The sequence below is a fragment of the Opisthocomus hoazin genome, chromosome 29, assembly GCF_030867145.1.
Source record: "Opisthocomus hoazin isolate bOpiHoa1 chromosome 29, bOpiHoa1.hap1, whole genome shotgun sequence".
NCBI classification, from domain to species: Eukaryota; Metazoa; Chordata; class Aves; order Opisthocomiformes; family Opisthocomidae; genus Opisthocomus; species Opisthocomus hoazin.
In genome coordinates this window covers 7,153,106-7,173,115 of record NC_134442.1, presented here as the reverse complement: position 1 = coordinate 7,173,115, position 20,010 = coordinate 7,153,106, and the positions used below count along the sequence as shown (strand labels likewise).

Sequence of the window (20,010 nt, the reverse complement as noted above, 5' to 3'; positions counted from 1 at the left end):
AATGGCAGGTCATTCCCTCAGGTGAAGGGCAGGCACTGTAACCCAGCAGCCTGACCACAAGGGGGCCAATCAGAGGCAGCAGCACCTCAGGGGAGGAGACTGACAGCCCTCCCGCCCTCTGCCGGCCAAGACTACATGGGAAGGAGGCGGGCCCCGATTGCAGCCAGGCCCAGCTTCACCATGGCTCCTGTGGGGCCTTCCCCGAGGCCGAGCAGCCCCTGGACCAGGCCCAGGGCCCCTCCTCCCCCCTTGCAGCGCTCCTCTCTGTCTCCTCTGCACCCCCCAGCTGTCCCCGTGTTCTGGAACCCCCCGTCTCCATGATGGTGAGGCCGCCGGGGTGGCGGTGGGGTGGACAAGGCTGGGTGGGGGTGATGCTTGCCCTGGGGCCATCGGCTCCCCCACATCCACTCCGCGCAGCCCCAGCGACCCCGCAGCAGCCTGCAGGGTGGTGAGGAGGGGCAGGACGTGGCTGCCGTCCAGTGTCTGCCCTGAGGTGGCGAGGACGGGGGGGATGTGGGGCTGGGGTCTGCCCCCCGGAGCAGGGGCGTCCCAGGGCTGATGCTCTCCCCCATCCCCACAGCTCCTGCACATCATCTCCTTCCTGAGGCTGCCCGCCCTGCTGAGACGGGGCCAGACCTGCCCTTGCCTCCACGAGGGCTGCGACAGCGAGGCCGCCTGCACCTCCTCTGCACCGCTCTCTGCCCCGCCGCCGCCAGCGCCCGCCCCTGCAAGAGGGCCACCATCCTCAGCTGTGAGTCTGTCATTGCCAAGGGACGGGGTGGGGGTGGCGCTTGGTCTCCAGGACTCATCTTTAGTGTCCAAACTTTTATTGTAGGTTTTAATGCCTTCTTTTTAGGACCCAAAGCCTCCTTTTTAGGGTACAAACCCTCATTTCTAAGTTCCAAACCCAGGGCTCATAGCATCATTTTGAAGGTGCAGAGCCTCCTTTTCAGAGTCCAAAGCATTGTTTATAGGGTCCAAAGTCTCCATTTGAGGTCTCAACCCTCGTCTTTATCTTCAAAACCCTGCTTTTCAGGAGCCAAAGCCTCCATGTAGAATCAAAACTGCTCCTTTAGACTTAGAAGCCTTGTTTGTTTGATGTCCCAAGCTTCATTCTGAGGGTCTAAAATCCCATTTCAACAGTACAAAGCCCTGATTTTCAAACCCAAAGCATCACTTCAGGGCTTAAAACCATCAGAAGTTCAGGGTTCAATGCCTCAATGTAATTTCCAAAGCCCCATTTTCAGGGCCCAATGTTGCATTCTTAAGCCCCAAGCCATCCTTTGGCAGGTCTAAACTCTACTTTGAAGGGTCCCAAGCCCTCTTTTACACCTGAAAGCCTCCACTGGAGTGCCCAGAGCCCTCTATTTGGGACGAAATCTCCATTTCTGGAGGCCATGGAGGAACCAAGTCGTTCCCCTCCTTTTCAGGGTCTAAAGCGTCCCTTGTAGCATCTAGCCTATCCTTTGGAGTGCCCAGAGCCCCATTTTCAGGGCTGAAGCCCTCGTTTATGGGATCCAAACCTGTCTTTTATCACTCACAACCTTCTTTTAGGGCCCACAGTTCCATTTTGAGGGTCCTAACTCTCATTTTGGAGGCAGAAAGCCTCTTTTTAGGCTCCAGAGCTATATTTCTAGCATCCAAAGCATCATTTTGAGTTTCCAAAGTCTTAGCTTTGGTGGCAGAGCAGAGAGCAGCCTGGTCCCACTGAGCGCAAGGCTGCTCTCCTGCCTCGGCTGCCCTCAGCCCGCCGTTGCTCTGCACACCGCTGCCCACGCGATGACCCACAGAGGTCCCTTCCAACCCCTAACACACCGCCCTGGCAGTTTTCCTGTGGAGCGCTGGGGACAGCTGCCCAGGGGAACGGGGAGATGGCTCTGCCCCGTCCTGCTGCGAGAGCAGGGCTCGGCCCTGGTGCTGAGGGCACTGAGCGTCTGCCTTGCTGCTCTCCAGCTCCTCCGGCGTGCGTGGAGCCCTCCGTCACCAGGCATGGGAAGTGTGCGGCTCCAGCGTACGCACCCGTGGGTGTCCCAGGGCACACGTGGAGATCCCGCCTGGACCCGGGCAGTGACAGCTCTGCAGCCGCTCGTTCAGGCGAGGTGAGCACGCTTTGTTTTTGCCCTGCGTTAGTGGGGCACGAAGCACTCAGCCCAGCCCTTGAGCGAGCTGTGCATGCTTTCAGCCAGCTGGCACTTGTGCCGCTGCTCAGGAGAGCCCCTGCAGGTGAATTTGCCGCCTTGGCTTGAAAAACAGGCCAGCACTTCCCTGCTCTTGGGCTGTTGTCCTCTGCCCTCGGTGATTCCTGCCCTGGCAAGTCCAAGAGACGCCTCTGTGAATGCCCGCCTGTGCAGTGCGTGTCCTTCTGGCCTGGGGCCGTCAAAGCAGATCTCCCTGCAGCTAAGTGATGGCTGGGAAATGCGTACCCTTGCAGCCCCAGTGTCCTCCAGTGACAACCTGCTGGTCAGCTGAGTCCCCAGGGCTGGCTCAAAGCCTGCACAGTGGGACGCAACTGCTGCCTCACAAGACCTCTTTCTGTCCTACAAGAGGTCGATGGTGATAGCACCATCTGGAGGGCACAAAGCCTTTTTTTAGGGTCCAAACCCTCCTTTGCAGGGTCAAACCCTCATTGATAAGTTGCAAGCTTCGCTTTTACAATTCACAGACTCCTTTTAAGGGACCAAAGCATTCTCTTGAAGGCCCAAAGTCTGATCTGAGTGTCAAAGGGCTCCTTTTTAGAGTCCAAAGCCTTATTTGTAGGGTCTAAAGTCTCCTTTCATGGCACCAAAGCCTCATTATCTGGATCCATAGCCTAATTTAGAGGATCCAGTCGGCAAGCTGGAGGGTCCAAAGCCTCATTTTAGCATCCAAACTGCTCATTTTGGGTACAAAGCCTCACTTGTTTAATGACCGAAGCCTCATTTGGAGGCTCCAAAGACCTGTTTTTAGCATACAGAGCCCTAGCTTTTGGCACCAAAACATCATGTGAGGGCAAAAGTCCTGATTTGAGGGTTCAGCATCTCATTTTCATTTCCAAAGCCTTATTTTCACATCCCAACGCCCCATGCTTCAGGCCCAAACTCTTTTTTGGAGAGTCCAAAGTCTCACTTCTAGGGCCAAACCCCTCTTACAGCTCTAGGCCTGCACTGGAGTGTTTCGTTTTATGGGGCAACAGAGGAACCAAGAGGTTCCCCTCCTTTGCAGGGCCCAAAGCGTCATTTCTAGACACTCTCCATCCATTTTAGATCCCAGAGCCTTATTTGCAGGGCGGAAATCCTCATTTTTTTGGGTCCAAAGCTGTCTTTTATTAGCCATAGACTTTCTTAGGGCACACCGTTCCCTTGTTAGGGTTTAAACCCTCACTTTCAGAGCAGAAAGCATCTTTTTAGGATCCAAAGCTCTATTGGTAGTGACCTCCCCAGGGCCAGGACTCTGCGCTTCCCCTGGCTGCACTTGTTGGGGCTCTGCTGGGGCAGGGTGCGACCCTGGGCTGGTGCAGAGAGCAGCACCACGTCGTGACTCTGTGCAGGAGCAGGGTTTTGGGTGCCACCGTCGCGAGGCTGCGCCCAGCAGTGCAGGCTGGTCGGGGAGCAGCGCCCCGAGACGTGGGGGCAGAGGGTGCGGGAAGAGGGGGACAGGCGTGGGGTGCTGAGCGATGGGGCACGGGCTGGCCCTGGAGACCCCCGGGCTGGAGACATCTGCCCCGGGACCAGTGCAGAGCTGCAGGCCTGGAGCTGGGCAGCACTTGCCTTGGGGGAGAACAACAAAATAGTGCCTGGCACGCGCAGAAGGACCCCTCAGCGTTCACATCCCACCCCTCCCTGTAAAAGAAAAGCTAAAAAGGGTGAGGACAGCAAAGCCATCTGCGCTGTTGGTAACACTGAGACTTTTTCTGTCATTTGCATGCGATTCTTTTATTTGGCTAATGGGATCTGGGAGCCCTTGAGGGCCAGCGTGTGCCGCAGCTGGTGGCCCAGTCCTGGTTCGGCCGTCTGGCGAGGGCCCCTCCAGGGTCCCTGGTGTGGTGCTGGCCTCTTGTTGGCTGGAGAGTCCTCAGAGCTGCTGGTGCTCCTCTTTGGGGGTGGCCGTGGCCCCCCGGGGGCGTTCCCTGCCCCAGCTGGTAGTGGAGGGCCTGGGCACAGCCTCCCCAGGCTCCTCCTGGGGCTCTTCTTGCTCCGTGGGGATGGCAGCGGGAGCAGCGGGGCAGCTGCCAGGTGCCCACCCACAGCGGCGCATGAGGTGCCGAGGAGCTCGTCCGTGCCGGATCTCACAGGGCTGCCGGGGGAGGCAGAGACCCTCCTCAGGAGGCAGCGGGGTCGGGGGCATCTTGGTCAACATGGCCATGACGGTGTCTTCCACCATGGCTGACTCCAACCCCCTGTTGTCAAAGATCTGCTCCAGCTCCTGCTGGACCCAGGGCTGCAGGGTCTGCAGGAGCATTGGGTGGTTCTGGAAAAGGTCCATCCCGTTCGGGGTACAATATAATACAGACAATAATAAACTGTATAGCGCAGTCCCATACCTACCATACCCACAATACCCACAATGGCTGCAAAACAATAAAAACTACACAATACGTACTGTACAGAGCAATGCATACTCTACATACAGTAATCTACATGCAACATATTAGAAAACAAAATACCTTAGAAAACTAAACACTCGAGAATGACCAAGCGCCACCCCCACCCCGTCCCTTGGCAATGACAGAGCCAGCGTGGAGCGTGCTCCATCTGTGCCACACCAAAGCTTCCCAAACGCCATGTGGGAGCCTCAGTTCCTTGCCAGCAGCCAGGCCGCTGGCACAACTCGCCTGCGGGGCTCAAGCACAAACAGGGGTAGATGGACGCATGCCCCACAGGGTTCCGCGGCCCTGCTGTCCATGCAGCGCCTGGTGGGGGGGAAGGGGGCTGACCTGCAGCCTGAACAGCAGCAAGCCACCGAGCAGGACATTCATCAGTTTCTGCTTACAGAGGGACCTGCGGGCACCGGCCCATGGATTCTTACTACGGCATGTCACGCGTCGTGGGTGGCACCGATGCCCAGCTAGGGGCCTGGCCCTGGATCGTCAGCATCCAGAAGCCCATCATAGGAGGCATGGCGCATGTCTGCGGAGGGTCTCTCATCAGCCCACAGTGGGTGCTGACAGCAGCCCACTGCTTCATCACGCCCGGGTAAGGAGGACCAGGGAACAGCCCCACAGCACTAGCACGTGCCCGCTCCACAGCAGCACGTGCTAGCGCCATCCCGCTTCCCTGCAGCACGCCCAGTGCCTGGGCACTGCCAAGCCCAGCTGAGAGACTGCTCGCGAGAGGGCTGGGCTCACGCCACGGCTTCCTAGCAGCCTCCCGCCCGACACTCCTTGTGCCCAAGGCGTGCTAGGGCAGTCGCACCCTCCGTAGCGCTGCCTTCCTCTCTGCCCTGTGCAGCAGAAGGCAGGCAACTGCTGGGCTGCTTGCAGCACGTGGCTGCGCTCCCTCTGACCCCTCTCTCCACCTGCCTTGCAGGCACATCACCATGTGGCACGTGGTGATCGGGGCCAGCCACTTGACTCAGCTGGGCCCTGAGGCCCAAGTGCGCACTATTAAGCGGCTACTGGTTCACGAGCACTACTACAACATCACGCAGAGGAACGACATTGCCTTGCTGGAATTGGACCAGCCTGTCCTGTGCGGCTACTATGTGCAGCTTGCCTGTGTGCCCGACGCCTGGCTGAGAGTGTCGCAGCTGAGAAGCTGCTACGTCAGTGGCTGGGGTTCCACGACTGCAAGAGGTGAGTTCCCAAAAGGGAGTGGTGTCCTGAGCGCAGGCTGGGCACACTGGGGAGGCGGGGTGGGCTTCCTGACAGCAGAGGCGAAAGCCAGAGTCGGGGCTGCGGGGTGCATGCCGATGGAGAGGTGGGCCTGGCCCATTACCCCAAGCAAGACAGAAGGGAGACAGCAGCGGCACAGTGCCTCTGGAGACGCAAAGCCCAGCCCTAGGGCAGGGCTTCAGCCAGACGCCGGGGAGGGGGGGGGGGAGGAGAGGAGAACTGGCAGCGAGCTGCTGGCTGTTAACTCCTTTCTGTGCTGACAGCTGGGGGACCAAGTTATGTCCTGCAGGAGGCCAAGGTCCGCCTCATCGATATCAAGCTCTGCAACAGCAGCCGCTGGTACGGAGGGGCCATCCACAGCCACAACTTGTGTGCTGGCTATCCGCAGGGCGGCATCGACACCTGCCAGGTAGGAGCGTGCTACAAGTCCACCCCCAACAGCACAGGCAGCCCTGTGGCAACCGCCCAAACCTGCCCCAGCGCGTGCTTTGCCTGGCAAGTCAGCCTGCCACTGCTGGGTCCCCTCCACTCTTGGGGTTCACCTCCCCTTGCCCAGATGCAGGTCCTTGCCCAGGGCCGCCCTTGTCCCAGAGGCCTGGCTCTCTGCCCACAAAGCCCATCTAGTGCTCTTGGCAGCCCACAGCTCCAGAGCCCAGTCCTGCAACATCCCCCTTCCACACATCCAGGATCACTGTGCAAAGAGGACAGAGAGAGAGCCCTGCCTGACTGGCCCACCACCCCCTGCCAGACAAGCTTCTGTAGGCTCCAGCACCTGAGCAGAGCCTTTGTGTGCAGTCAGGACAGCTCTGGCAGCTGCTGCGGGAGAGAAGGAGCCAGCCAGAGTGCTGACCGGGGCCACCCAACACCACCTTAACCCTCTCTCCTCCGCTGCAGGGTGACAGCGGTGGTCCTCTGGTCTGCAAAGATAACACCTACGACTACTTCTGGCTTGTTGGAGTGACCAGCTGGGGGAGAGGCTGTGCCAGACCAAACCAGCCTGGAGTCTACACCTCCACGCAGCACTTCTACGACTGGATCCTGCTACAGATGGGACTGCGCTCAGCAAGAAGAGATAGTCCAACAGCACGGCCATGGAGTCATTTTCTCTCCACCTCAAGCCCCTCTCAGAGGCCAAGGCCAACACCAGCACCAACACAGTCGGGCAGCATTAGCTCCTGTCCATTTCCACGCCAGAAGCTGGTGGAATTCTTTACTCGGCTGAAGGAGCTCCTGCAGTTCCTCAGGGGAAAAAAGGCTTGAGGAGCAGGATCAACAGGAACCAGCGCAGGCTGCACTGGACCATGATGATTTCCTTCTGGGGCAATGCCTGCTGCTCCAAAGGCAGCCTCAGCATCAAAGGCCTGCTCTGTGCTGCCCGCTCTCCTCCCCGTGCACACAAATGCTGAAGCTGACTTAGTTCTTGGAATAAAGTTGCCAGGTTTCACAGTTAACCGTGCCTGAGTCCAATTCACTCTCGTGCGCAAGGCAAGCATTTCCACGCCCGGCAAAATGAGGCTGCAGGCAGTCAAGGAGGGCACAAAGGGCAAGAGTCGCTCAGCAGGGCTGGCACCATGCCTGGTCAGACAGGAGCGTGCTCAGAGCCACCATGGCATGAAGAAGACTGGCACATTGAGGCTAGAAAGAGGACGCAAAATAATGATGTGGCATGCAGACAACTCTGGGGATGATGATTAGGACCTGGTTGAAGCATCTGCTAATTGGAAATATGAAAGAAAGCTGGCAGGAGTTACAGTGCCATGAGGAAGAGCCAGATGTCACCAGAAGTTAAGGGGGAATGGTGTGAGAGGTGGCCAGACTTCAGCAATATCTGAAGGAAGAGCTGGGGTCATTCTGGGGACAACATCACGAACAGGAACGACATTGCCTTGCTGGAATTGGACCAGCCTGTCCAGTGCGGCTACTACGTGCAGCTTGCCTGTGTGCCCGACGCCTGGCTGAGAGTGTCGCAGCTGAGAAGCTGCTACGTCAGTGGCTGGGGTTCCACGACTGCAAGAGGTGAGTTCCCAAAAGGGACTTGTTTGGCAGGCACAGAGTGACTTCTGCCAGCCCAAGCCCTTACCAAGAGAAACAAGTCCTTCAGCTTCACCTCAGGCAGGCCGGCGTTTCACTGGTCATTTGGCCAACAGAGAAAGTGATGGAGGAAGGTGGGGTCATCCCAGATCACAAAACAACTCTTCTCTAGAGCTGAAACTCAGCTTCTGGAATCTCCTGGCTCCTAGTCCTGGGTAATGTGCTTGATACGTCTGGGCTAAGCTCCTGAATCGTGAAGAAAAAGTTTTTCTTTGTGTAGGGGTGGCGCGACCACAGGTATTTCCAACATATTGTACAACCTCTCTTCTCCAGGAGAAACCTAGACTGAGAGAAGAAATGTGGAAATATCACCAGAGGAGGAGACAGAAGGAGTGTGAGCTCGGGAAGGTGTGGATGCTGACAAGAAGCAGGTGCTCAAATGTTACTGCTTTGCACACACCCTGTGTGCTCACCTTCTCCCAGAATCCCACAGCTGTGTAGCAGGAGGGCTTTGGTAGGGCAGTGTCAGCCTCACCCCAGCCGGGGCCTGGAGCAGAGCCTGCCCCTCCGACAGCAGCATGGCTGCCTGGCAGCTGGGTGGGAAAAAGGGAAATGGCAGCCCCCGGGGGAAGCAGGGTTGCCCGGGGAGCATCCCAATGCCATCCCTTCCCAGCAGCCCAAGGCAGCACAGCGCATGCTGACCCCGGGTGTCCTTACAGCAGAGCCCCAGCTGCCCCGCTGGAGCACAGAGACCTGGAGGGGAGGAGGAGGGGAGACGCTTTAGGCAGCCTGCCCCCTCCCCAGACACCCCCGGGCATGGAAAGGCCCCGCGCCCTGCCAAGCCGGCGAGTCGCCACTCGTGCCGCGGTGCAGAGGCGGCCACCTCCTGCGTGCTCTGGGCTGGCGCAGCCTTGCCCTGAGCCGGGGGAAGGTTCCCTGTGCCTCAGTCCAGAGTCCTCACCTGCAAAGCCTCATTTTCAGGGCCAAAATCCTCATTTTTGGGGCCCCAACCTGTCTGTTCTTGCCCACAGCCGCGTATTTCCCTGTCCCACTTCACCGCTCTCCACAGCTTCCCCAGGAGGGGACGTGAGAGGGAGGTGCTGAGCTCTGCTGCTGGGGTCCAGGGACAGGATGCGTGGGAACGGCTCAGAGCTGCGTCAGGGCAGGTTCAGCTGGGCTGAAGGATCCGTTTCTGCACCGAGAGGGCGGCCGGGCGCTGGGACAGGCTGCCTGAGAGGCGGTCGGTGCCCCCGGCCTGTCCGTGCCCAGGAGCCCTTTGGGCAGTGCCCTCCATGCTCTGCTGTCAGGCCGGGCCAGCCCTGCAGGGCGGGCGGTTGGACGGGGCGATGGCTGCCGCTCCCTCCCCAGCCGAAGCTCCCTGCTCTGCCGTGCCCACAGGGTCACCGCGAGCACCCAGCCCACCCTGTGGAGTTCATCACCACATCCTCTGGGAGCAGGGCAGGCACCGGCGGAGGGGAGAGCGGCCCCTCAGGCAGCCAATAGCGGAGAGCAGCACCTCAGGGGAGGGTGGGCCCCACACCATGGCAGAGCGACAGCCCAGGTAGCCAATCAGAGGTCACATTTCAAATGAAGGGCAGGCACCCAGCGGGGCAGCCTGAACGCAAAGGGGGCCAATCAGAGGCAGCGTCACCTCAGGGGAGGGTGGGCACTGCATCTGGGCAGAGTGACAGCACTGTCAGCCAATGGCAGGTCATCACTTCAGGTGAAGGGCAGGCACTGCAGCCCAGCAGCCTGACCACCTGGGGTCCAATCAGAGGCAGCAGCACCTCAGGGGCGGGTGGGCATTGCATCTGGGCAGAGTGACAGCCCTGGCAGCCAATGGCAGGTCATTCCCTCAGGTGAAGGGCAGGCACTGTAACCCAGCAGCCTGACCACAAGGGGGCCAATCAGAGGCAGCAGCACCTCAGGGGAGGAGACTGACAGCCCTCCCGACCTCTGCCGGCCAAGACTACATGGGAAGGAGGCGGGCCCCGATTGCAGCCAGGCCCAGCTTCACCATGGCTCCTGTGGGGCCTTCCCCGAGGCCGAGCAGCCCCTGGACCAGGCCCAGGGCCCCTCCTCCCCCCTTGCAGCGCTCCTCTCTGTCTCCTCTGCACCCCCCAGCTGTCCCCGTGTTCTGGAACCCCCCGTCTCCATGATGGTGAGGCCGCCGGGGTGGCGGTGGGGTGGACAAGGCTGGGTGGGGGTGATGCTTGCCCTGGGCCATCGGCTCCCCCACATCCCCTCCGCGCAGCCCCAGCGACCCCGCAGCAGCCTGCAGGGTGGTGAGGAGGGGCAGGACGTGGCTGCCGTCCAGTGTCTGCCCTGAGGTGGCGAGGACGGGGGGGATGTGGGGCTGGGGTCTGCCCCCCGGAGCAGGGGCGTCCCAGGGCTGATGCTCTCCCCCATCCCCACAGCTCCTGCACATCATCTCCTTCCTGATGCTGCCCGCCCTGCTGAGACGGGGCCAGACCTGCCCTTGCCTCCACGAGGGCTGCGACAGCGAGGCCGCCTGCACCTCCTCTGCACCGCTCTCTGCCCCGCCGCCGCCAGCGCCCGCCCCTGCAAGAGGGCCACCATCCTCAGCTGTGAGTCTGTCATTGCCAAGGGACGGGGTGGGGGTGGCGCTTGGTCTCCAGGACTCATCTTTAGTGTCCAAACTTTTATTGTAGGTTTTAATGCCTTCTTTTTAGGACCCAAAGCCTCCTTTTTAGGGTACAAACCCTCATTTCTAAGTTCCAAACCCAGGGCTCATAGCATCATTTTGAAGGTGCAGAGCCTCCTTTTCAGAGTCCAAAGCATTGTTTATAGGGTCCAAAGTCTCCATTTGAGGTCTCAACCCTCATCTTTATCTTCAAAACCCTGCTTTTCAGGAGCCAAAGCCTCCATGTAGAATCAAAACTGCTCCTTTAGACTTAGAAGCCTTGTTTGTTTGATGTCCCAAGCTTCATTCTGAGGGTCTAAAATCCCATTTCAACAGTACAAAGCCCTGATTTTCAAACCCAAAGCATCACTTCAGGGCTTAAAACCATCAGAAGTTCAGGGTTCAATGCCTCAATGTAATTTCCAAAGCCCCATTTTCAGGGCCCAATGTTGCATTCTTAAGCCCCAAGCCATCCTTTGGCGGGTCTAAACTCTACTTTGAAGGGTCCCAAGCCCTCTTTTACACCTGAAAGCCTCCACTGGAAGTGCCCAGAGCCCTCTATTTGGGACGAAATCTCCATTTCTGGAGGCCATGGAGGAACCAAGTCGTTCCCCTCCTTTTCAGGGTCTAAAGCGTCCCTTGTAGCATCTAGCCTATCCTTTGGAGTGCCCAGAGCCCCATTTTCAGGGCTGAAGCCCTCGTTTATGGGATCCAAACCTGTCTTTTATCACTCACAACCTTCTTTTAGGGCCCACAGTTCCATTTTGAGGGTCCTAACTCTCATTTTGGAGGCAGAAAGCCTCTTTTTAGGCTCCAGAGCTATATTTCTAGCATCCAAAGCATCATTTTGACTTTCCAAAGTCTTAGCTTTGGTGGCAGAGCAGAGAGCAGCCTGGTCCCACTGAGCGCAAGGCTGCTCTCCTGCCTCGGCTGCCCTCAGCCCGCCGTTGCTCTGCACACCGCTGCCCACGCGATGACCCACAGAGGTCCCTTCCAACCCCTAACACACCGCCCTGGCAGTTTTCCTGTGGAGCGCTGGGGACAGCTGCCCAGGGGAACGGGGAGATGGCTCTGCCCCGTCCTGCTGCGAGAGCAGGGCTCGGCCCTGGTGCTGAGGGCACTGAGCGTCTGCCTTGCTGCTCTCCAGCTCCTCCGGCGTGCGTGGAGCCCTCCGTCACCAGGCATGGGAAGTGTGCGGCTCCAGCGTACGCACCCGTGGGTGTCCCAGGGCACACGTGGAGATCCCGCCTGGACCCGGGGAGTGACAGCTCTGCAGCCGCTCGTTCAGGCGAGGTGAGCACGCTTTGTTTTTGCCCTGCGTTAGTGGGGCACGAAGCACTCAGCCCAGCCCTTGAGCGAGCTGTGCATGCTTTCAGCCAGCTGGCACTTGTGCCGCTGCTCAGGAGAGCCCCTGCAGGTGAATTTGCCGCCTTGGCTTGAAAAACAGGCCAGCACTTCCCTGCTCTTGGGCTGTTGTCCTCTGCCCTCGGTGATTCCTGCCCTGGCAAGTCCAAGAGACGCCTCTGTGAATGCCCGCCTGTGCAGTGCGTGTCCTTCTGGCCTGGGGCCGTCAAAGCAGATCTCCCTGCAGCTAAGTGATGGCTGGGAAATGCGTACCCTTGCAGCCCCAGTGTCCTCCAGTGACAACCTGCTGGTCAGCTGAGTCCCCAGGGCTGGCTCAAAGCCTGCACAGTGGGACGCAACTGCTGCCTCACAAGACCCCTTTCTGTCCTACAAGAGGTCGATGGTGATAGCACCATCTGGAGGGCACAAAGCCTTTTTTTAGGGTCCAAACCCTCCTTTGCAGGGTCAAACCCTCATTGATAAGTTGCAAGCTTCGCTTTTACAATTCACAGACTCCTTTTAAGGGACCAAAGCATTCTCTTGAAGGCCCAAAGTCTGATCTGAGTGTCAAAGGGCTCCTTTTTAGAGTCCAAAGCCTTATTTGTAGGGTCTAAAGTCTCCTTTCATGGCACCAAAGCCTCATTATCTGGATCCATAGCCTAATTTAGAGGATCCAGTCGGCAAGCTGGAGGGTCCAAAGCCTCATTTTAGCATCCAAACTGCTCATTTTGGGTACAAAGCCTCACTTGTTTAATGACCGAAGCCTCATTTGGAGGCTCCAAAGACCTGTTTTTAGCATACAGAGCCCTAGCTTTTGGCACCAAAACATCATGTGAGGGCAAAAGTCCTGATTTGAGGGTTCAGCATCTCATTTTCATTTCCAAAGCCTTATTTTCACATCCCAACGCCCCATGCTTCAGGCCCAAACTCTTTTTTGGAGAGTCCAAAGTCTCACTTCTAGGGCCAAACCCCTCTTACAGCTCTAGGCCTGCACTGGAGTGTTTCGTTTTATGGGGCAACAGAGGAACCAAGAGGTTCCCCTCCTTTGCAGGGCCCAAAGCGTCATTTGTAGACACTCTCCATCCATTTTAGATCCCAGAGCCTTATTTGCAGGGCGGAAATCCTCATTTTTTTGGGTCCAAAGCTGTCTTTTATTAGCCATAGACTTTCTTAGGGCACACCGTTCCCTTGTTAGGGTTTAAACCCTCACTTTCAGAGCAGAAAGCATCTTTTTAGGATCCAAAGCTCTATTGGTAGTGACCTCCCCAGGGCCAGGACTCTGCGCTTCCCCTGGCTGCACTTGTTGGGGCTCTGCTGGGGCAGGGTGCGACCCTGGGCTGGTGCAGAGAGCAGCACCACGTCGTGACTCTGTGCAGGAGCAGGGTTTTGGGTGCCACCGTCGCGAGGCTGCGCCCAGCAGTGCAGGCTGGTCGGGGAGCAGCGCCCCGAGACGTGGGGGCAGAGGGTGCGGGAAGAGGGGGACAGGCGTGGGGTGCTGAGCGATGGGGCACGGGCTGGCCCTGGAGACCCCCGGGCTGGAGACATCTGCCCCGGGACCAGTGCAGAGCTGCAGGCCTGGAGCTGGGCAGCACTTGCCTTGGGGGAGAACAACAAAATAGTGCCTGGCACGCGCAGAAGGACCCCTCAGCGTTCACATCCCACCCCTCCCTGTAAAAGAAAAGCTAAAAAGGGTGAGGACAGCAAAGCCATCTGCGCTGTTGGTAACACTGAGACTTTTTCTGTCATTTGCATGCGATTCTTTTATTTGGCTAATGGGATCTGGGAGCCCTTGAGGGCCAGCGTGTGCTGCAGCTGGTGGCCCAGTCCTGGTTCGGCCGTCTGGCGAGGGCCCCTCCAGGGTCCCTGGTGTGGTGCTGGCCTCTTGTTGGCTGGAGAGTCCTCAGAGCTGCTGGTGCTCCTCTTTGGGGGTGACCGTGGCCCCCCGGGGGCGTTCCCTGCCCCAGCTGGTAGTGGAGGGCCTGGGCACAGCCTCCCCAGGCTCCTCCTGGGGCTCTTCTTGCTCCGTGGGGATGGCAGCGGGAGCAGCGGGGCAGCTGCCAGGTGCCCACCAACAGCGGCGCATGAGGTGCCGAGGAGCTCGTCCGTGCCGGATCTCGCAGGGCTGCCGGGGGAGGCAGAGACCCTCCTCAGGAGGCAGCGGGGTCGGGGGCATCTTGGTCAACATGGCCATGATGGTGTCTTCCACCATGGCTGACTCCAACCCCCTGTTGTCAAAGATCTGCTCCAGCTCCTGCTGGACCCAGGGCTGCAGGGTCTGCAGGAGCATTGGGTGGTTCTGGAAAAGGTCCATCCCGTTCGGGGCACAATATAATACAGACAATAATAAACTGTATAGCGCAGTCCCATACCTACCATACCCACAATACCCACAATGGCTGCAAAACAATAAAAACTACACAATACGTACTGTACAGAGCAGTGCATACTCTACATACAGTAATCTACATGCAACATATTATAAAACAAAATACCTTAGAAAACTAAACACTCGAGAATGACCAAGCGCCACCCCCACCCCGTCCCTTGGCAATGACAGAGCCAGCGTGGAGCGTGCTCCATCTGTGCCACACCAAAGCTTCCCAAACGCCATGTGGGAGCCTCAGTTCCTTGCCAGCAGCCAGGCCGCTGGCACAACTCGCCTACGGGGCTCAAGCACAAACAGGGGTAGATGGACGCATGCCCCACAGGGTTCCGCGGCCCTGCTGTCCATGCAGCGCCTGGTGGGGGGGAAGGGGGCTGACCTGCAGCCTGAACAGCAGCAAGCCACCGAGCAGGACATTCATCAGTTTCTGCTTACAGAGGGACCTGCGGGCACCGGCCCGTGGATTCTTACTACGGCATGTCACGCGTCGTGGGTGGCACCGATGCCCAGCTAGGGGCCTGGCCCTGGATCGTCAGCATCCAGAAGCCCATCATAGGAGGCATGGCGCATGTCTGCGGAGGGTCTCTCATCAGCCCACAGTGGGTGCTGACAGCAGCCCACTGCTTCATCACGCCCGGGTAAGGAGGACCAGGGAACAGCCCCACAGCACTAGCACGTGCCCGCTCCACAGCAGCACGTGCTAGCGCCATCCCGCTTCCCTGCAGCACGCCCAGTGCCTGGGCACTGCCAAGCCCAGCTGAGAGACTGCTCGCGAGAGGGCTGGGCTCACGCCACGGCTTCCTAGCAGCCTCCCGCCCGACACTCCTTGTGCCCAAGGCGTGCTAGGGCAGTCGCACCCTCCGTAGCGCTGCCTTCCTCTCTGCCCTGTGCAGCAGAAGGCAGGCAACTGCTGGGCTGCTTGCAGCACGTGGCTGCGCTCCCTCTGACCCCTCTCTCCACCTGCCTTGCAGGCACATCACCATGTGGCACGTGGTGATCGGGGCCAGCCACTTGACTCAGCTGGGCCCTGAGACCCAAGTGCGCACTATTAAGCGGCTACTGGTTCACGAGCACTACTACAACATCACGCAGAGGAACGACATTGCCTTGCTGGAATTGGACCAGCCTGTCCTGTGCGGCTACTACGTGCAGCTTGCCTGTGTGCCCGACGCCTGGCTGAGAGTGTCGCAGCTGAGAAGCTGCTACGTCAGTGGCTGGGGTTCCACGACTGCAAGAGGTGAGTTCCCAAAAGGGAGTGGTGTCCTGAGCGCAGGCTGGGCACACTGGGGAGGCGGGGTGGGCTTCCTGACAGCAGAGGCGAAAGCCAGAGTCGGGCTGCGGGGTGCATGCCGATGGAGAGGTGGGCCTGGCCCATTACCCCAAGCAAGACAGAAGGGAGACAGCAGCGGCACAGTGCCTCTGGAGACGCAAAGCCCAGCCCTAGGGCAGGGCTTCAGCCAGACGCCGGGGGCATGGGGAGGGGAGGAGAGGAGAACTGGCAGCGAGCTGCTGGCTGTTAACTCCTTTCTGTGCTGACAGCTGGGGGACCAAGTTATGTCCTGCAGGAGGCCAAGGTCCGCCTCATCGATATCAAGCTCTGCAACAGCAGCCGCTGGTACGGAGGGGCCATCCACAGCCACAACTTGCGTGCTGGCTATCCGCAGGGCGGCATCGACACCTGCCAGGTAGGAGCGTGCTACAAGTCCACCCCCAACAGCACAGGCAGCCCTGTGGCAACCGCCCAAACCTGCCCCAGCGCGTGCTTTGCCTGGCAAGTCAGCCTGCCACTGCTGGGTCCCCTCCACTCTTGGGGTTCACCTCCCCTTGCCCAGATGCAGGTCCTTGCCCAGGGCCGCCCTTGTCCCAGAGGCCTGGCTCTCTGCCCACAAAGCCCATCTAGTGCTCTTGGCAGCCCACAGCTCCAGAGCCCAGTCCTGCAACATCCCCCTTCCACACATCCAGGATCACTGTGCAAAGAGGACAGAGAGAGAGCCCTGCCTGACTGGCCCACCACCCCCTGCCAGACAAGCTTCTGTAGGCTCCAGCACCTGAGCAGAGCCTTTGTGTGCAGTCAGGACAGCTCTGGCAGCTGCTGCGGGAGAGAAGGAGCCAGCCAGAGTGCTGACAGGGGCCACCCAACACCACCTTAACCCTCTCTCCTCCGCTGCAGGGTGACAGCGGTGGTCCTCTGGTCTGCAAAGATAACACCTACGACTACTTCTGGCTTGTTGGAGTGACCAGCTGGGGGAGAGGCTGTGCCAGACCAAACCAGCCTGGAGTCTACACCTCCACGCAGCACTTCTACGACTGGATCCTGCTACAGATGGGACTGCGCTCAGCAAGAAGAGATAGTCCAACAGCACGGCCATGGAGTCATTTTCTCTCCACCTCAAGCGCCTCTCAGAGGCCAAGGCCAACACCAGCACCAACACAGTCGGGCAGCATTAGCTCCTGTCCATTTCCACGCCAGAAGCTGGTGGAATTCTTTACTCTTCTGAAGGAGCTCCTGCAGTTCCTCAGGGGAAAAAAGGCTTGAGGAGCAGGATCAACAGGAACCAGCGCAGGCTGCACTGGACCATGATGATTTCCTTCTGGGGCAATGCCTGCTGCTCCAAAGGCAGCCTCGGCATCAAAGGCCTGCTCTGTGCTGCCCGCTCTCCTCCCCGTGCACACAAATGCTGAAGCTGACTTAGTTCTTGGAATAAAGTTGCCAGGTTTCACAGTTAACCGTGCCTGAGTCCAATTCACTCTCGTGCGCAAGGCAAGCATTTCCACGCCCGGCAAAATGAGGCTGCAGGCAGTCAAGGAGGGCACAAAGGGCAAGAGTCGCTCAGCAGGGCTGGCACCATGCCTGGTCAGACAGGAGCGTGCTCAGAGCCACCGTGGCATGAAGAAGACTGGCACATTGAGGCTAGAAAGAGGACGCAAAATAATGATGTGGCGTGCAGACAACTCTGGGGATGATGATTAGGACCTGGTTGAAGCATCTGCTAATTGGAAATATGAAAGAAAGCTGGCAGGAGTTACAGTGCCATGAGGAAGAGCCAGATGTCACCAGAAGTTAAGGGGGAATGGTGTGAGAGGTGGCCAGACTTCAGCAATATCTGAAGGAAGAGCTGGGGTCATTCTGGGGACAACATCACGAACAGGAACGACATTGCCTTGCTGGAATTGGACCAGCCTGTCCAGTGCGGCTACTACGTGCAGCTTGCCTGTGTGCCCGACGCCTGGCTGAGAGTGTCGCAGCTGAGAAGCTGCTACGTCAGTGGCTGGGGTTCCACGACTGCAAGAGGTGAGTTCCCAAAAGGGACTTGTTTGGCAGGCACAGAGTGACTTCTGCCAGCCCAAGCCCTTACCAAGAGAAACAAGTCCTTCAGCTTCACCTCAGGCAGGCCGGCGTTTCACTGGTCATTTGGCCAACAGAGAAAGTGATGGAGGAAGGTGGGGTCATCCCAGATCACAAAACAACTCTTCTCTAGAGCTGAAACTCAGCTTCTGGAATCTCCTGGCTCCTAGTCCTGGGTAATGTGCTTGATACGTCTGGGCTAAGCTCCTGAATCGTGAAGAAAAAGTTTTTCTTTGTGTAGGGGTGGCGCGACCACAGGTATTTCCAACATATTGTACAACCTCTCTTCTCCAGGAGAAACCTAGACTGAGAGAAGAAATGTGGAAATATCACCAGAGGAGGAGACAGAAGGAGTGTGAGCTCGGGAAGGTGTGGATGCTGACAAGAAGCAGGTGCTCAAATGTTACTGCTTTGCACACACCCTGTGTGCTCACCTTCTCCCAGAATCCCACAGCTGTGTAGCAGGAGGGCTTTGGTAGGGCAGTGTCAGCCTCACCCCAGCCGGGGCCTGGAGCAGAGCCTGCCCCTCCGACAGCAGCATGGCTGCCTGGCAGCTGGGTGGGAAAAAGGGAAATGGCAGCCCCCGGGGGAAGCAGGGTTGCCCGGGGAGCATCCCAATGCCATCCCTTCCCAGCAGCCCAAGGCAGCACAGCGCATGCTGACCCCGGGTGTCCTTACAGCAGAGCCCCAGCTGCCCCGCTGGAGCACAGAGACCTGGAGGGGAGGAGGAGGGGAGACGCTTTAGGCAGCCTGCCCCCTCCCCAGACACCCCCGGGCATGGAAAGGCCCCGCGCCCTGCCAAGCCGGCGAGTCGCCACTCGTGCCGCGGTGCAGAGGTGGCCACCTCCTGCGTGCTCTGGGCTGGCGCAGCCTTGCCCTGAGCCGGGGGAAGGTTCCCTGTGCCTCAGTCCAGAGTCCTCACCTGCAAAGCCTCATTTTCCGGGCCAAAATCCTCATTTTTGGGGCCCCAACCTGTCTGTTCTTGCCCACAGCCGCGTATTTCCCTGTCCCACTTCACCGCTCTCCACAGCTTCCCCAGGAGGGGACGTGAGAGGGAGGTGCTGAGCTCTGCTGCTGGGGTCCAGGGACAGGATGCGTGGGAACGGCTCAGAGCTGCGTCAGGGCAGGTTCAGCTGGGCTCAAGGATCCGTTTCTGCACCGAGAGGGCGGCCGGGCGCTGGGACAGGCTGCCTGAGAGGCGGTCGGTGCCCCCGGCCTGTCCGTGCCCAGGAGCCCTTTGGGCAGTGCCCTCCACGCTCTGCTGTCAGGCCGGGCCAGCCCTGCAGGGCGGGCGGTTGGACGGGGCGATGGCTGCCACTGCCTCCCCAGCGGAAGCTCCCTGCTCTGCCGTGCCCACAGGGTCACCGCGAGCACCCAGCCCACCCTGTGGAGTTCATCACCACATCGCCTGGGAGCAGGGCAGGCACCGGCGGAGGGGAGAGCGGCCCCTCAGGCAGCCAATAGCGGAGAGCAGCACCTCAGGGGAGGGTGGGCACTGCATCTGGGCAGAGTGACAGCACTGTCAGCCAATGGCAGGTCATCACTTCAGGTGAAGGGCAGGCACTGCAGCCCAGCAGCCTGACCACCTGGGGTCCAATCAGAGGCAGCAGCACCTCAGGGGCGGGTGGGCATTGCATCTGGGCAGAGTGACAGCCCTGGCAGCCAATGGCAGGTCATTCCCTCAGGTGAAGGGCAGGCACTGTAACCCAGCAGCCTGACCACAAGGGGGCCAATCAGAGGCAGCAGCACCTCAGGGGAGGAGACTGACAGCCCTCCCGACCTCTGCCGGCCAAGACTACATGGGAAGGAGGCGGGCCCCGATTGCAGCCAGGCCCAGCTTCACCATGGCTCCTGTGGGGCCTTCCCCGAGGCCGAGCAGCCCTGGACCAGGCCCAGGGCCCCTCCTCCCCCCTTGCAGCGCTCCTCTCTGTCTCCTCTGCACCCCCCAGCTGTCCCCGTGTTCTGGAACCCCCCGTCTCCATGATGGTGAGGCCGCCGGGGTGGCGGTGGGGTGGACAAGGCTGGGTGGGGGTGATGCTTGCCCTGGGGCCATCGGCTCCCCCACATCCCCTCCGCGCAGCCCCAGCGACCCCGCAGCAGCCTGCAGGGTGGTGAGGAGGGGCAGGACGTGGCTGCCGTCCAGTGTCTGCCCTGAGGTGGCGAGGACGGGGGGGATGTGGGGCTGGGGTCTGCCCCCCGAAGCAGGGGCGTCCCAGGGCTGATGCTCTCCCCCATCCCCACAGCTCCTGCACATCATCTCCTTCCTGACGCTGCCCGCCCTGCTGAGACGGGGCCAGACCTGCCGCTGCCTCCACGAGGGCTGCGACAGCGAGGCCGCCTGCACCTCCTCTGCACCGCTCTCTGCCCCGCCGCCGCCAGCGCCCGCCCCTGCAAGAGGGCCACCATCCTCAGCTGTGAGTCTGTCATTGCCAAGGGACGGGGTGGGGGTGGCG

The 20,010-nt window shown here is 59.6% G+C and overlaps 3 protein-coding genes across 4 annotated transcripts; all 3 read left to right on the top strand.

The window, feature by feature from the left end:
- The first annotated feature begins 426 nt into the window (after positions 1 to 426).
- On the top strand, positions 427 to 5,180 carry LOC142364796 (transmembrane protease serine 11A-like). 2 transcript variants are annotated; one of them, XR_012766341.1, is made up of 2 exons: positions 427 to 751; positions 4,971 to 5,180. XR_012766341.1 is itself a non-coding variant. In XM_075444924.1 (2 exons), the coding sequence occupies exons 1-2, from the start codon at positions 1,780 to 1,782 to the stop codon at positions 5,173 to 5,175; spliced, it is 525 nt and encodes a 174-aa protein (XP_075301039.1). In that variant the 5' UTR covers positions 1,509 to 1,779; the 3' UTR covers positions 5,176 to 5,180. The 2 variants fall into 2 exon arrangements, 1 of the variants encoding a protein (XP_075301039.1); XM_075444924.1 differs by lacking the exon at positions 427 to 751 and adding an exon at positions 1,509 to 2,099.
- Positions 5,181 to 5,509: 329 nt separating this feature from the next.
- On the top strand, positions 5,510 to 5,842 carry LOC142364823 (acrosin-like). The gene is made up of 2 exons (XM_075444945.1): positions 5,510 to 5,770; positions 5,802 to 5,842. Exons 1-2 carry the CDS (start codon positions 5,515 to 5,517, stop codon positions 5,840 to 5,842), a joined length of 297 nt encoding a protein of 98 aa, XP_075301060.1. The 5' UTR covers positions 5,510 to 5,514.
- Positions 5,843 to 14,772: 8,930 nt separating this feature from the next.
- On the top strand, positions 14,773 to 17,646 carry LOC142364822 (acrosin-like). Its single transcript, XM_075444944.1, has 4 exons — positions 14,773 to 14,777; positions 15,705 to 15,709; positions 15,751 to 15,896; positions 16,382 to 17,646. Exons 1-4 carry the CDS (start codon positions 14,773 to 14,775, stop codon positions 16,745 to 16,747), a joined length of 522 nt encoding a protein of 173 aa, XP_075301059.1. The 3' UTR covers positions 16,748 to 17,646.
- Positions 17,647 to 20,010: the final 2,364 nt, after the last annotated feature.

Bases quoted from the DNA above. Each gene is read 5' to 3' on its own strand.
- LOC142364823 (XM_075444945.1), top strand. From the start codon at position 5,515: ATGTGGCACGTGGTGATCGGGGCCAGCCACTTGACTCAGCTGGGCCCT. The intron at 5,771-5,801 runs GTGAGTTCCCAA...TGGTGTCCTGAG, and splicing joins GGGTTCCACGACTGCAAGAG to CGCAGGCTGGGCACACTGGG.
- LOC142364822 (XM_075444944.1), top strand. The intron at 15,897-16,381 runs GTAGGAGCGTGC...CCTCCGCTGCAG, and splicing joins GCGGCATCGACACCTGCCAG to GGTGACAGCGGTGGTCCTCT.
- LOC142364796 (XM_075444924.1), top strand. From the start codon at position 1,780: ATGACCCACAGAGGTCCCTTCCAACCCCTAACACACCGCCCTGGCAGT. The intron at 2,100-4,970 runs GTGAGCACGCTT...TTCTGCTTACAG, and splicing joins CAGCCGCTCGTTCAGGCGAG to AGGGACCTGCGGGCACCGGC.